The 13126-nt window shown below is 48.6% G+C and overlaps 4 protein-coding genes across 5 annotated transcripts; 3 read left to right on the top strand and 1 right to left on the bottom strand.

The window, feature by feature from the left end:
- The first annotated feature begins 212 nt into the window (after positions 1-212).
- On the top strand, positions 213-4568 carry LOC6586007 (structural maintenance of chromosomes protein 3). The gene is made up of 5 exons (XM_002011595.4): positions 213-322; positions 381-495; positions 563-702; positions 765-3884; positions 3965-4568. The coding sequence occupies exons 1-5, from the start codon at positions 308-310 to the stop codon at positions 4175-4177; spliced, it is 3603 nt and encodes a 1200-aa protein (XP_002011631.1). The 5' UTR covers positions 213-307; the 3' UTR covers positions 4178-4568.
- Positions 4569-4593: 25 nt separating this feature from the next.
- On the bottom strand, positions 4594-5572 carry LOC6586006. Its single transcript, XM_002011594.4, has one exon. It carries the CDS (start codon positions 5462-5464, stop codon positions 4802-4804), a length of 663 nt encoding a protein of 220 aa, XP_002011630.2. The 5' UTR covers positions 5465-5572; the 3' UTR covers positions 4594-4801.
- Positions 5573-5844: 272 nt separating this feature from the next.
- Positions 5845-10013, top strand: LOC6586005 (protein phosphatase 1 regulatory subunit 12A). 2 transcript variants are annotated; one of them, XM_015160591.3, is made up of 5 exons: positions 5845-7764; positions 7833-8129; positions 8471-9089; positions 9157-9402; positions 9486-10013. In XM_015160591.3, exons 1-5 carry the CDS (start codon positions 5955-5957, stop codon positions 9787-9789), a joined length of 3276 nt encoding a protein of 1091 aa, XP_015016077.1. In that variant the 5' UTR covers positions 5845-5954; the 3' UTR covers positions 9790-10013. The 2 variants fall into 2 exon arrangements, with proteins under 2 accessions (XP_015016077.1, XP_002011629.2); XM_002011593.4 differs by having other exon boundaries at positions 5846-7764; positions 9157-9417.
- Positions 10014-10164: 151 nt separating this feature from the next.
- Positions 10165-13123, top strand: LOC6586004 (coatomer subunit delta). Its single transcript, XM_002011592.4, has 8 exons — positions 10165-10512; positions 10616-10655; positions 10759-10982; positions 11046-11464; positions 11570-11764; positions 11827-12140; positions 12220-12331; positions 12398-13123. The coding sequence occupies exons 1-8, from the start codon at positions 10510-10512 to the stop codon at positions 12690-12692; spliced, it is 1602 nt and encodes a 533-aa protein (XP_002011628.2). The 5' UTR covers positions 10165-10509; the 3' UTR covers positions 12693-13123.
- Positions 13124-13126: the final 3 nt, after the last annotated feature.

Below are 13126 nucleotides of genomic sequence, written 5' to 3'. Positions count from 1 at the left end.
TTCAGAAATCTATAATTTAAAAAAAAACATGAGAGCAGCATATCTCGTAACTGTAAGAATGCTGTTATTATTTAAAATTTTAAAGTGATTGCTTAATTTAAAAATTGTCGTGGGAACAGCTAATGGCGCTTTTTGAAGTTAACATAATGCTGTTAGTGCAAATTAGAGCAGCTGACGCGGGAATAAGTCTTGTAGAGTGTTTCTCGAACACAAACGCTATATGAAAAACAAGTGGCAACCCTGTGCTGGCGCAAATAACAATATTGTGGTGTAGCTGACAATTTATGTGTGTTTGTGTCAAAATAAAATGCACATTAAACAGGTGGGTAAATCATGGCCTCCTATGCGCCACTCCTCAACTAACTGACGCACATTTCCAGATTATTATACAAGGCTTTAAAAGTTACAAGGACCAGACGGTGGTGGAACCATTCGATAAGCGTCACAACGTCGTTGTCGGACGCAATGGCTCTGGCAAAAGTAATTTCTTCTACGGTGAGTGGTGCATTCAATGCGTATATGCGTATATTTAATATTGATTGTGCTAACGAATACACAATAGCTATACAATTTGTGCTGAGCGATGAGTTCACCCATCTGCGTCCGGAGCAGCGCCAAGCCTTGCTGCACGAGGGAACAGGCGCTCGGGTCATCTCGGCCTATGTAGAGATTATATTTGACAATTCGGACAATCGTGTGCCGGTAAGTGGAACGCCATAGATTCACTCAAACATCTATTTCATGTGGTGCTCAACTGCTTGCAGATCGACAAGGAGGAGATTTACTTGAGGCGCGTCATTGGCGCCAAGAAGGATCAGTATTTTTTGAATAAAAAGGTGGTGCCGCGCAATGAGGTCGTCAATCTGCTGGAGTCGGCTGGTTTCTCCAGCTCCAATCCCTACTACATTGTCAAGCAGGGCAAGATCAATCAAATGGCCACCGCTGCGGACTCCTATCGATTGAAGCTGCTGCGCGAGGTGGCGGGCACGCGGGTCTATGATGAGCGCAAGGAGGAGTCCCTGAATCTGCTGCGAGAAACCGATGGCAAAGTGGAGAAAATCAGTGAATATCTAAAGACGATCGAAGACAGGCTGCAGACGCTCGAGGAGGAGAAGGAGGAGCTTAAGGAGTACCAGAAATGGGACAAGACACGACGCACTCTCGAGTATATACGCTACGAGACGGAGCTGAAGGACACACGGCGCGCTCTCGAGGAGCTGCAGCTGCAGCGTAAATCCTCATCGGACAAAAAGAAGAACTACAACATTGAGATACAGAAGGCGCAGGAGAAGATCAAGGAGGTGCAAAAGAATCTGAAGGAGGCCAAGAAGAAGGTGCTCAGTACAAAGGAGGAGCGCTCCGTCCTGATGACCGAACAGCAGCAGTTGCTGCGCGAAAAGACCAAACTGGACCTCACCATTGTCGATCTCAATGACGAGGTGCAGGGCGACAACAAGTCCAAGGAGCGGGCCGATCAGGAGCTCAAGAATCTCAAGGTGACGATAGCGGAGCGTGAGCACGAACTGGACGAAGTGAAGCCCAAGTACGAGGCGATGAAGCGCAAGGAGGAGGATTGCTCGCGCGAGCTGCAGCTGAAGGAGCAGAAGCGCAAGGAGCTCTATGCCAAACAGGGGCGTGGCTCGCAGTTCTCGTCGCGCGAGGATCGTGACAAGTGGATCCACAATGAGCTCAAATCGATCAGCAAACAGACCAAGGATAAAATCAATCATCACGCCAAACTGGTGGAGGACCTCAAGAAGGATGCCACGTCCGAGAAGGATCTGGGCACCAAGATCGAGGAGCACTCCTCCGAGCTGGAACAGCTGCGCCTCCAGATCGACGAGCACAACAAAAAGTACTACGAACTGAAGAAGACCAAGGATCAGTATCAGTCCATGCGCAACGAGCTGTGGCGCAAGGAGACCCAGATGACCCAGCAGCTGCAGACCCAAAAGGAGGAGCTGTCTCGTGCAGATCAAGCGCTGCGCAGCATGGCCGGCAAGCCCATCCTCAATGGCTGCGACTCAGTGCGCAAGGTGCTCGACAGCTTCGTGGAGCGCGGCGGCCAGTCGGCGGCAATTGCTCGGGCATATTACGGTCCGGTGATTGAGAACTTTAGCTGCGATAAGACGATCTATACGGCCGTCGAGGTGACCGCAGCGAATCGTCTGTTCCATCACATTGTCGAATCGGAATACGAGGGCACACAGATCCTGAAGGAGATGAACAAACTGAAGCTGCCCGGCGAGGTGACGTTCATGCCGCTGAATCGGCTGCAGGTGAAGGTGCACGACTATCCGGACGATCCCGACTCGATTCCGATGATATCGAAGCTGAAGTACGACGAGCAGCACGACAAGGCGCTGCGCTATATATTCGGGAAGACCCTCATCTGCCGTAATCTGGAGCGGGCCACGGAACTGGCCAAGAGCACGGGTCTCGACTGTGTCACACTCGACGGCGACCAGGTGTCGTCGAAGGGTTCGCTCACCGGCGGCTACTTCAATACGTCGCGCTCGCGCCTGGAGATGCAGAAGAAGCGCACGGAGTACACGCAACAGATCGCCGAATTCGAGAAGAAGCTGAGCAAGCTGCGCAATGAGCTGAAGTCGACGGAGAACAACATCAACTCGATTGTGTCCGAGATGCAGAAGACGGAGACCAAGCAGGGCAAGTCGAAGGATGCCTTCGAGAAGGTGCAGGGCGAGATCCGGCTGATGAAGGAGGAGCTGGTGCGCATCGAGAAGTATCGGGCGCCCAAGGAGCGCTCGCTGGCCCAGTGCAAGGCCTCGCTGGAGGCGATGAACAGCACCAAGGCCAGCCTGGAGGCCGAGCTGAAGCAGGAGCTCATGTCCACGCTCTCCGTGCAGGATCAGCGTGAGATCGATCAGCTGAACGATGACATCCGGCGTCTCAACCAGGAGAACAAGGAGGCCTTCACCCAGCGCATGCAGCTGGAGGTGCGCAAGAATAAGCTGGATAATCTGTTGATCAACAATCTATTTAGGCGGCGGGACGAATTGATACAGGCGCTGCAGGAGATCTCCGTGGAGGATCGCAAGCGCAAGCTGAACAATTGCAAGACGGAGCTGGTGTCCACGGAGAAGCGCATCAAGAAGGTCAATGCAGACCTGGAGGAGATTGAGAAGCGTGTCAACGAGGCCGTGCAATTGCAGAAGGAGCTGCAGCTGGAGTTGGAGACCTATGTGCGCAAGGAGAAGGAGGCCGAGGAGAACATCAACAAGGATAGCAAACAACTGGAGAAATGGACCACCAAAGAGAACATGCTCAACCAGAAGATCGACGAGTGCACCGAGAAGATCGCCAGCCTGGGTGCACTGCCCCAGGTGGATGCCGCCTACACACGCATCTCGCTGAAGAACATCTTCAAGGAGCTGGAGAAGGCCAATCAGCATCTGAAGAAGTACAACCATGTGAACAAGAAGGCGCTCGATCAGTTCCTTAGCTTCTCGGAGCAAAAGGAGAAGCTGTACAGGCGCAAGGAGGAGCTGGATGTGGGCGACCAGAAGATTCACATGCTCATCCAATCGCTGGAGATGCAAAAGGTCGAGGCCATACAGTTCACCTTCCGGCAGGTGGCCCAGAACTTCACCAAGGTGTTCAAGAAGCTGGTGCCCCAAGGCGCCGGATATTTGATACTGAAGACAAAGGACAACGAGGGCGAGGAAATGGAGAAGGAGGTGGCCAATTCGGATGCCTTCACGGGCATTGGTATACGGGTCTCCTTTACGGGCGTCGATGCCGAGATGCGTGAAATGAATCAGCTATCCGGCGGACAGAAATCTCTGGTTGCCCTCGCCCTCATCTTCTCCATACAGAAATGCGATCCAGCGCCCTTCTATCTATTCGATGAGATCGATCAGGTGAGTAGTTGACCCGTTGGGATTTGAATGCCCATATGCTAATCTCTCTCTCTCTCTCTCTCTCCATCTCTTTTTGACAGGCTCTGGATGCCATGCATCGCAAGGCCGTGGCTGACATGATACACGAGCTGAGCGACACAGCCCAGTTTATTACCACCACATTTAGGCCCGAATTGCTGGAGAATGCCCATAAGTTCTACGGCGTGCGGTTTCGCAACAAGGTCAGCCACATTGATTGCGTGACCCGGGAGCAGGCCAAGGACTTTGTCGAGGATGACAATACACACGCCTAGATGCGTCTGCTGCTTTCCCTCCTCCTCTTCCATCTCCCACTGACTCGATCTGTCTCGCTCCCACTTCTCCATGCCCCATATCTTCCCACTCTTTCTACATTCAAGCATTTCTTAGTGATTAGGCGTATAGTGTTTATTTCTTTACTGGAATAACTCTTACTACATATAGAAATTTGATTTTAAACTGGACTTTCCTTAAAACTATATATTTGTTAAGCCTAAAGATTGTCTATATTGTAGTAATTCTCGTACTTGATCTGGCCAAGCAAAGTCTCGCATTATCTTCGGCTAAATGTTCTAAGGGCTTTCGACCATCATCAATGGATGAACTTCACAGTATATATTTATGTAATCCTAATAAAATGCAACGATGCACATGTATTTAGATCAATTACCGAGTGTTTATTCCACACAGATTGCGCATATAAAAATGTTCGTTTATTGACTAAATATGCATTCGAATGAAATGCATATTAACAAGTATATATGTATATAAAAAACATCAACTCTTAATTAATATAAATATGTCTCGAGGTGTTGTGCTAAATGCAGCATCAATCCAACATTTGGTTAACAAGATTGCCTGGTCCCATCGTCATCGATTCGTGATCCTCTTCATCATCATCATCTCCTGCTCTCGATCATCTCCTGGGCTGCATTAATGCCAAATATGACGGAGAAGCACATGCCAACTGTTCCGACCTCCAGGGGTGAGATGTTGTATCTCAGTGTTAGCCGCCAGAGCACAAAGTGATTGAGCAGCACCAACAGGGCCAAGCCCAAGGACCACCAAAACTCATCGGCGATGGCAATGTGCCACAGGCAGAACACATTCCACAACACACAGAGCGCGAGATTAAGGCGTTCCAGCCGGGCCAAGACATTGGCCAGTTTCGACTTCTCGTTGAGGCAGCTGCGCACGCTAACCAGCGCCAAGAGGCTGATGTATAAACTGAATACAATGGGATGCCAGCTGGAGCTGCCAGCGAAGATTGGTTGCGGGCCAACAAAGAAGCTCTGGAGTTGGCCGACGATCAGCGTGACAAAGATGACTGGCGAATAGCGTAGTGATAGCTCGCAAATGCGTCGCTGCACCTGGCCGGGATTGGGATGCGTGCAGTGCAGAATGCAGAATAAGCTGTGTGCAAATAATAATCCATATGCGGCTAGCGCGTACCGGCCGATGCTGTAGTGTTTCAGTGCCCAGCCGGAACTGACGGCCAGCACAAAGTTGAGCAGGCCCAGGGATAACTTGGAAGACAGGGAGCCGATGGCACTGACAGCCATTGCGACAGGTGCTCAAAACAAACAAACAAACGAAACAAAAACTTATTCTGTTATTGTCTTTGACCAAGGTGCCGCCGTAACTTATCGATGTTTCTAAGAAGTGTCCGGTAGTAATAAACGATATATAGTGCTGGGTAATTGCATGCAGCCGTTGCCGATTTAAATGTTTTCCAGTTTTTTCTAGACTCACAAATAAAGGATATATATTTATTTGTATAGAGCTATACATATTTTAAGTGTAAAATATTTTAAAACTAATTAATTACTTATATAGTCTTTCGCCTTAGGCAAAGTGTAAGAACTTTTAATAATTGCAATAAGAAATTCAAACAGTTCACTGGTTCACGAACTACTTATCCAACACTGGATCAAGCGGATGAAGTTTGTTTGGACGCCCGCGATAGATTTGTATTTTTATTTGTGATACGTTTTGCATTGCCATTCTTCTGCTGCATTTTTACAGTTATTTAGTTTAAAGAACGTCAACAAAATGGCGGATCCGAATGGATTTAAGCTTTTCAGATCAGTTGATCCGACGACCGTCAACGTGCCGATCAAGGAGAAATTCGCCAAACTGACGCTCTCTTCGAACAAGAAACAACAGTTAGCACGAAAAACTACGCCACAACCGAAGCCTCAGCCAGAGCAGCAATCAACTAAAAGCAGTAACGTGAGTCGCCAACTGTTGGGCGAACTAAATGATCTGGCGGCTGCCAAATCCTACGAGCATCCACTGCTGCGCAGCGATTCCTCATCGTCCCACGCAATGGGTCAGGAGCACACGCCAAAGGCAGACGACGCCAGGTCACAGCTCGATGTGTCCGACTATATGGAAACGCTCCATATGAGCTGCACACAGCAGACAATCGACGTGGATGTGGAAGCCCTATCCACGCAGGTGACCAATCTGACAATGCAGCCCGAGAAGGGGCTGCCGCAGGAGCAATCCATTTGCATCTCATCAACCACTGCAGAAAGTGACGACGATAGTGCTTCGTGCATTACCATATCAGATAGCAGTGTAAGTGAGCATGGAGAGCAGCAAACTGTTGACAGGGAGCCGGAGCAGACGAGCATGGCGGTCAGCGAGCAACTGCCTCCAACAGCACCTAACCTATCCAATGTCAAGGTGCAGCGCATAGAAGCGTTTCTGCGTGACGTCTCTTTTGAGCGTCGTGAGATCCTACGTCGTGGCTGCGCGGACATGTTAGGCGACATCACACGGCTGGCCAGTGCTGACACGGAATCCATGAGCATAGGCGACGTGGACTGCACGGAACTGCTGTCCGTGTCTCAGTGGCAGGCCGATAGCAGTAAACGTCTGGCGGACAACGATACGGAGATCGGTCCAATTTGCTCCGAGCAGCAAGTGGATAGCAGCAAACGCCTCGCGCACAATGATACGGAGGTCAACACCGTGTGCTCCGAGGAACAAGTAGATAGCAGCAAACGCTTGGCGGACAACGATACGGAGGTCAATACAGAGCTGAACACCGTGTGCTCCGAGGAGGAAGTGAATAGCAGCAAACGCCTGGCGGACAACGATACGGAGGTCAACACAGTGTGCTCCGAGGATAGCAGCAAGCGGCTGGCAAACGATGACACAGAGGTAAACACACCCGACTTGGAGGTGCCGCTATCCGATGTATCCGGCCAACAGACAGCTCTGGATGAAACTATTCCGGAGACCAGCAGCGAGCTGGAGCACTCGCCGCCTAGACCCGTCTCTACCTCATCGGCGGAGCCAGAGGAATCGGTGCATTCGGCCGCCATACAAGTGAGCAGCATTAATATATCGGCAAAGATCAACATTAAGATACACATACCCACGCTGGACTCGAGCTCGGAAGTGGAACAGAGCATTATAGAAACGACGCCGACGTCAAAGGAGCGCGCTGACTCATGCAAGCAGCAAGAGCAGAAGGAGCAGGAGCGGGAGAAGGAGCAGGAGCGGGAGAAGGAGAAGGAGCAGGAGCGGGAAAAGGAGAAGGAGCAGGAGCAGCAGCAAGAGCGAGAGTGCTCTGTGCTAGGCAGCGATGCTTCGGAAGATGAGCAATTTCTGACACAAGCTGAAAAGCTGTTGAATCAATTGTATGGCAAATCCTGGCAAACTCCGGATGTCATACGAACACTGAAACGCTCCAGCGGCAGCGGCGGCAAAACTGCGTCCGTTGGAGCGGCAAGACGTGCGCCGCTCACCGAGATCAAGCGCCAGCCTAGGCAACCCAAGGCAGCGACAGCTAAAAAGGCGGCCCCGGCGGCCCAGCCCAACGATAGCGCCGTGGGCGACTTTAGCATATGTAAATATTTAATAATATACACATAAAGCATATATATCTATTCTAAGAATATTTTCCCGATTCCTCAGTTAGGCGGGCTCTAAACTCCAATAAGTTCAACTCCACGCAACTGCCCAGGGCCATCTGCAGCGAGAGGCGTCCTGGCAGGCCGCAGGTGCGCACCAAACACATTGACGAGGAACGCTGGCGGGCCCTGATCGATACGGACAGTGGCACGGATGCCTCGGATGACGACGATGCCAATGCCACGGAGAGCAGTGAGGCTAGTGATGGCGAGGAGCAGGAGAACGGTCACTTAACCTACTTGGATCTGACCAAGAAAGAGGTCGAGGTGGTCAGCGATCCGGATGAGCCGGATACTGGATGTGAGTATACTGGGATTGGGCAGATCTAGTGAGCCATGACTTTTAGTTTAGAACTGATTCGAGGTAGGCTTTCCATTGACTGTTCGTATGCCATCATTCAGCTTAGAGCAGTCAGTGACTCTTGTTAGGCTGTGCAAGCTAGTCAAAAATTCCTTAAAAAAAAAAAAAAAAAAAAAATTAAAACGGAAAATCGGAATTTTGAGAAAGCGCAAGATATCCAATGAAACAAACTCGCGCGGACCATCGATTTATAGTTTATTAAATATAACAAAGCTCTTTACGTGGATTTGGTAGCTTCTGTAAGAGAACGACATTCACATACTTTGTCCCACACCACGCAGCATCCAAGCCACACAAACGACTGGATGATATTTTGCGGAAGTATCGGGCCACAGATAAACCGAAGCTACCAGCGACGCCAGTGACGCCAGTCACAACACCAGCCCCATCGAATCCCACACGCCGGCAGCTATTTACGCCCAATACAGGCTACGAGGACAGCAGTGAAGCTATCAAAATAGTTGATCAGGCGCTCGATCTGAATAGTTTGGAGCAATTGGAGCTTATTTATTTACCGGGCACTAACGTGCATAAGCGCATCCAGGAGGTGAAGAAACAGCTCGGAATGGGAGTGGCAACGCCTAAAGCTAAGCCCGTATTTAAGAAGCGGACACCAAGACCCACCACTCCAGCTCCAATCAGAGCTGAGCCAGTCATGAATGAGATCGTAATGTCTGAGCCATGTGGCTTCCTGAAGTCCCTGGAGCCACAGATCAGCCGTGAGTTCTGTGACCGTGAAGCATATTACTATCGTGAAAACTACGCCAGAGTCAAGGATCGTCTGACCACTGTGTTATACAATTTGTATAATACTCACGTATTCAATGAATCACTAGATGTGCAAGTCTCCTGGTCGCCCAGGCTGCGTAACACGGCCGGCACTTGCCGCAACAAGACCATGTAAGTAATGAGATCATTGTGGAGCGGCCACCGAGAATCTCTTCTTTTTTTTTCTTTTGCTTTGCAGCTCGGATGGGGTGCGCATCAGCAGGATCGAGCTGAGCACCAAGGTGCTCACCAGTGCCGATCGTCTTCGCTCAACTCTAATTCATGAGCTATGCCATGCCGCTGCATGGGTGTTCAACGGGGCCACCGGACATGGCGTCATTTGGAAGAACTGGGCAAAGCGTGCCATGGAAAGGTTTCCAGATTTGCCGCCGATTACTGTTTGCCACAACTACGAAATTGAATTTAAATACACTTATAAATGCAGGTACTGCGGAGCCGCGTAAGTAGCCTACCATTTGATAGATAATAAGAACTCATTTCGGAGTTTACCTCTCTCTTCTATTTCAGATCACACGCTCACTCCAAGTCGCGCAAGTGTAGCGATCTACGCTGTCGCTTCTGTCTTACTCCAATTGATCTATATATAAACAAGAAAAACAAGATGGGCGTCATTGAACAGACTCCGGTGCGCCCACCAGTGGGCTTTGCCAAATTCGTTAAGGATAACTTTCAGAAGTACAATCGTGACAATCTTGGGGCTGCAAATGTGATGCGCATTCTGGGTGCCGAGTATGCCAAGAAAAAGGCCGCCCTTGCTAATCAGTTAGACGTCGCCGAACAAATGGCAAATTTGTCTTTGACTACTGATTAGAAATCAAATCGAAGAAAGCCATTTATGTTATTGATTAGAAATTATGAACATTCGAAAAAACCATAAAAAAAAACTTTAGGATTCAGTTGAAGATATGTATATGCAGTAAACAGCTGTTTGTATTGATGTACAAACGTGTGTATTTTTAGTTGACGTCAGTATGTAAAGTACTTTAAGCATTCGTTTATAACTTAAATAAACCGTACTCGAATAAGCAACTGCAACCTGATTTGTGTTATCATTTGAAGTGTTGTGCAAGTAATCGGCTTGTGTCAGCGGTGGCGATAGACACTCGATACTATCGATAGCACACACTACCGGCAGCAAAATAGAGATTCGATTTAAGTGCTCTATAGTTTGATGAATTAAAAATTACAAAATTAAATGCACATGCAGGATGCACCATGTTTTCAATTTGTTAGTGATAAGTAAACACGTTACTATAGCACCTTCTCGATTTTGCCGCATATTCAATCGAATCAATTGGGATAGCAAGAACTGACTGCCTGTGCTATTCGCGCTGCCATCTCTAGCACACATACGCACGCAATCGTAAACATTTAGTTGCAGAACCGAACACGTCAGCTACGCGGATGCGGATTGATTAACAGCGATTTGTTTTGATCATTCCAAATCAGTAAATCTACCGTTCGAACTACATACATTACAGCTAGGTATTTTCAGGTATTCGTTAGCTGATTCAATTACCGCTGCATCAAAATGGTAAGCCCGCACAGACACGCACACACACACACACATACACACAAACGTACATACGTCTACGTCGGCTGTTTTGCTTATCTCATTTGTGTTTGATTAATCCCAGGTACTCATTGCTGCAGCAGTCTGCACAAAGAATGGCAAAGGTAAGTCAATCACTTAATATTGTTTACTTAAACTGTTTAAATGTCTAACCTCACACTTTCACATTCCAACATCACGCATACGCACACGCACATACACACACAGTCATATTGTCACGTCAGTTCGTGGAGATGACGAAGGCGCGCATCGAGGGTCTGCTGGCAGCATTCCCCAAGCTGATGACCGCCGGCAAGCAGCACACGTACGTGGAGACAGACTCGGTGCGCTACGTCTATCAGCCGATGGAGAAACTCTATATGCTGCTCATAACCACAAAGGCCAGCAATATACTGGAGGACTTGGAAACGCTGCGTCTATTCTCCAAAGTGGTGCGTGCATACTAATATGCAATAGCTGTTTCAAATTTCCATTTATATATGCTTTCCACGCAGATCCCAGAGTACAGTCACTCGCTGGACGAGAAGGAGATTGTGGAGAATGCATTCAATTTGATATTTGCCTTTGACGAGATTGTTGCCCTTGGCTATAGGGAGAGCGTGAATCTGGCGCAAATCAAGACATTCGTTGAGATGGATTCGCACGAGGAGAAGGTCTACCAGGCCGTGCGTCAGACACAGGAGCGCGAGGCACGCCAGAAGATGCGTGAGAAGGCCAAGGAGCTGCAGCGTCAACGCATGGAGGCCACCAAGCGCGGTGGCCCCTCCATGGGCGGCATGGGCGGACGCAGCGGTGGCTTCAGCTCAGACAGCTTTGGCAGCAGTGGCATCAGCACTGGCATTGGCAGCGGAAGCGGTGCACCATCCATTGAGATGGAGACCAAGCATATGTCCTCCTCTAGCAAGCCGGCAATGTAAGCTAATATTGATAGCAACTCTTGATATGGGATATAATCTACATTAATATGTTCTCTATCTCTCTCTCTCTTCCTCTCTCTCCATTGTTATCGCGCTTGCAGAAAGCCTGTTTCGCGCAATGCGCTCAAATTAGGCGGCAAGTCCAAGGACGTGGACAGCTTTGTTGATCAGTTGAAGAGCGAGGGCGAGAAGATTGCCAACCTGGCACCAGCTGTGCCAGCGGGCAGTGCCGGTGCAGCGGCCAGCGCCAGTGCAGCGGCAAAGGCTAAAATCTCCGCGGACATTCATACAGAAAGGTAATGGAATGAGTTGCGTTGTCCCTTTGACCACATAAATATAAACTACATTTATTTTCCAGTGTCCATCTCAAAATGGAAGACAAGCTGGTGGTGCGTCTGGGCCGTGATGGCGGCGTACAACAGTTCGAGCTTAGCGGCTTGCTAACGCTGCGCATTACCGACGAGAATCTGGGACGGATCAAGGTGAAGCTGGCCAACAATGATACACAGGGCATACAGCTGCAGACACATCCGAATGTTGACAAGGAACTATTCAAGACACGCGCCATGATCGGACTCAAGAATCCAGCCAAGCCGTTCCCCCTCAACACCGATGTGGGCGTACTCAAGTGGCGCTTCATTACACAGGACGAATCGGCCATTCCTTTGACCAGTGAGCTCATCCGTTTTCGGCTGCTTTCTGTATTAGTAACTAACTATCTATCTGTCTCTCTCTAATCCATTCCGTGCAGTTAACTGTTGGCCATCGGACAACGGAGAAGGCGGCTGCGATGTGAACATTGAATATGAACTGGAGACACAGCATCTGGAGTTGCAGGATGTCGTCATCGTTATACCATTGCCGTAAGGAAATAATCATTAGCCATCCATCCATATGGTTATCTCAATGGTAATCCATTCCTATTGCAGCTTGAACGTCCAGCCCTCTGTGGCCGAATACGATGGTACCTACAACTATGATGCACGCAAGCATGTGCTGCAGTGGCACATTCCCATCATCGATGCTGAGAATAAGTCGGGATCAATGGAATTCAGTTGCAGTGCCTCCATACCGAGCGACTTCTTCCCCTTGCAAGTGTCGTTTGTCTCAAAGACGCCGTATGCGGCAATTAGTGCGCTGGATGTAGTACAGGTTGACACTGATTCGTCTGTCAAGTATTCAAGTGAAACGATTCTATTCGTGGAGAAGTACGAAATCGTTTAAACTACACACACACACACATACATATACATATACACTGAAGAAAGAAACACACACACACAAACAACATGAAAAATGAGAAATACACTATCGGCAGTAGTAGTATACCTAGTATCAATACATACCCTTATATTTTTGAGCGATTTATCGCATTATGTACGATTATAAATGTTAAAGCTATATTTCGACCTAAAGCACGCATCCAGCCGCAACATGGCTAACAGTAATTCCAAATGGGCGTGCTCCACAACCATCATCATAGAGTATAATACATAAGGTAAAATACACACATATTTTATTAAATGTTCGGTATGTAGCTTATATTTTGATTTCAAACCATAAAAATTGTTAAATATATTTGGCATTGTAAACGAGAATTTGATTTAATGCAGTCGTCTGCATACAAACGGCAATAAAATATATGTTAATAACAACTC

The sequence above is a fragment of the Drosophila mojavensis genome, unplaced genomic scaffold, assembly GCF_018153725.1.
Source record: "Drosophila mojavensis isolate 15081-1352.22 unplaced genomic scaffold, ASM1815372v1 contig_136, whole genome shotgun sequence".
NCBI classification, from domain to species: Eukaryota; Metazoa; Arthropoda; class Insecta; order Diptera; family Drosophilidae; genus Drosophila; species Drosophila mojavensis.
The sequence above is the reverse complement of the archived record's forward strand: the minus strand, read 5'-3'. Positions and strand labels throughout refer to the sequence as shown.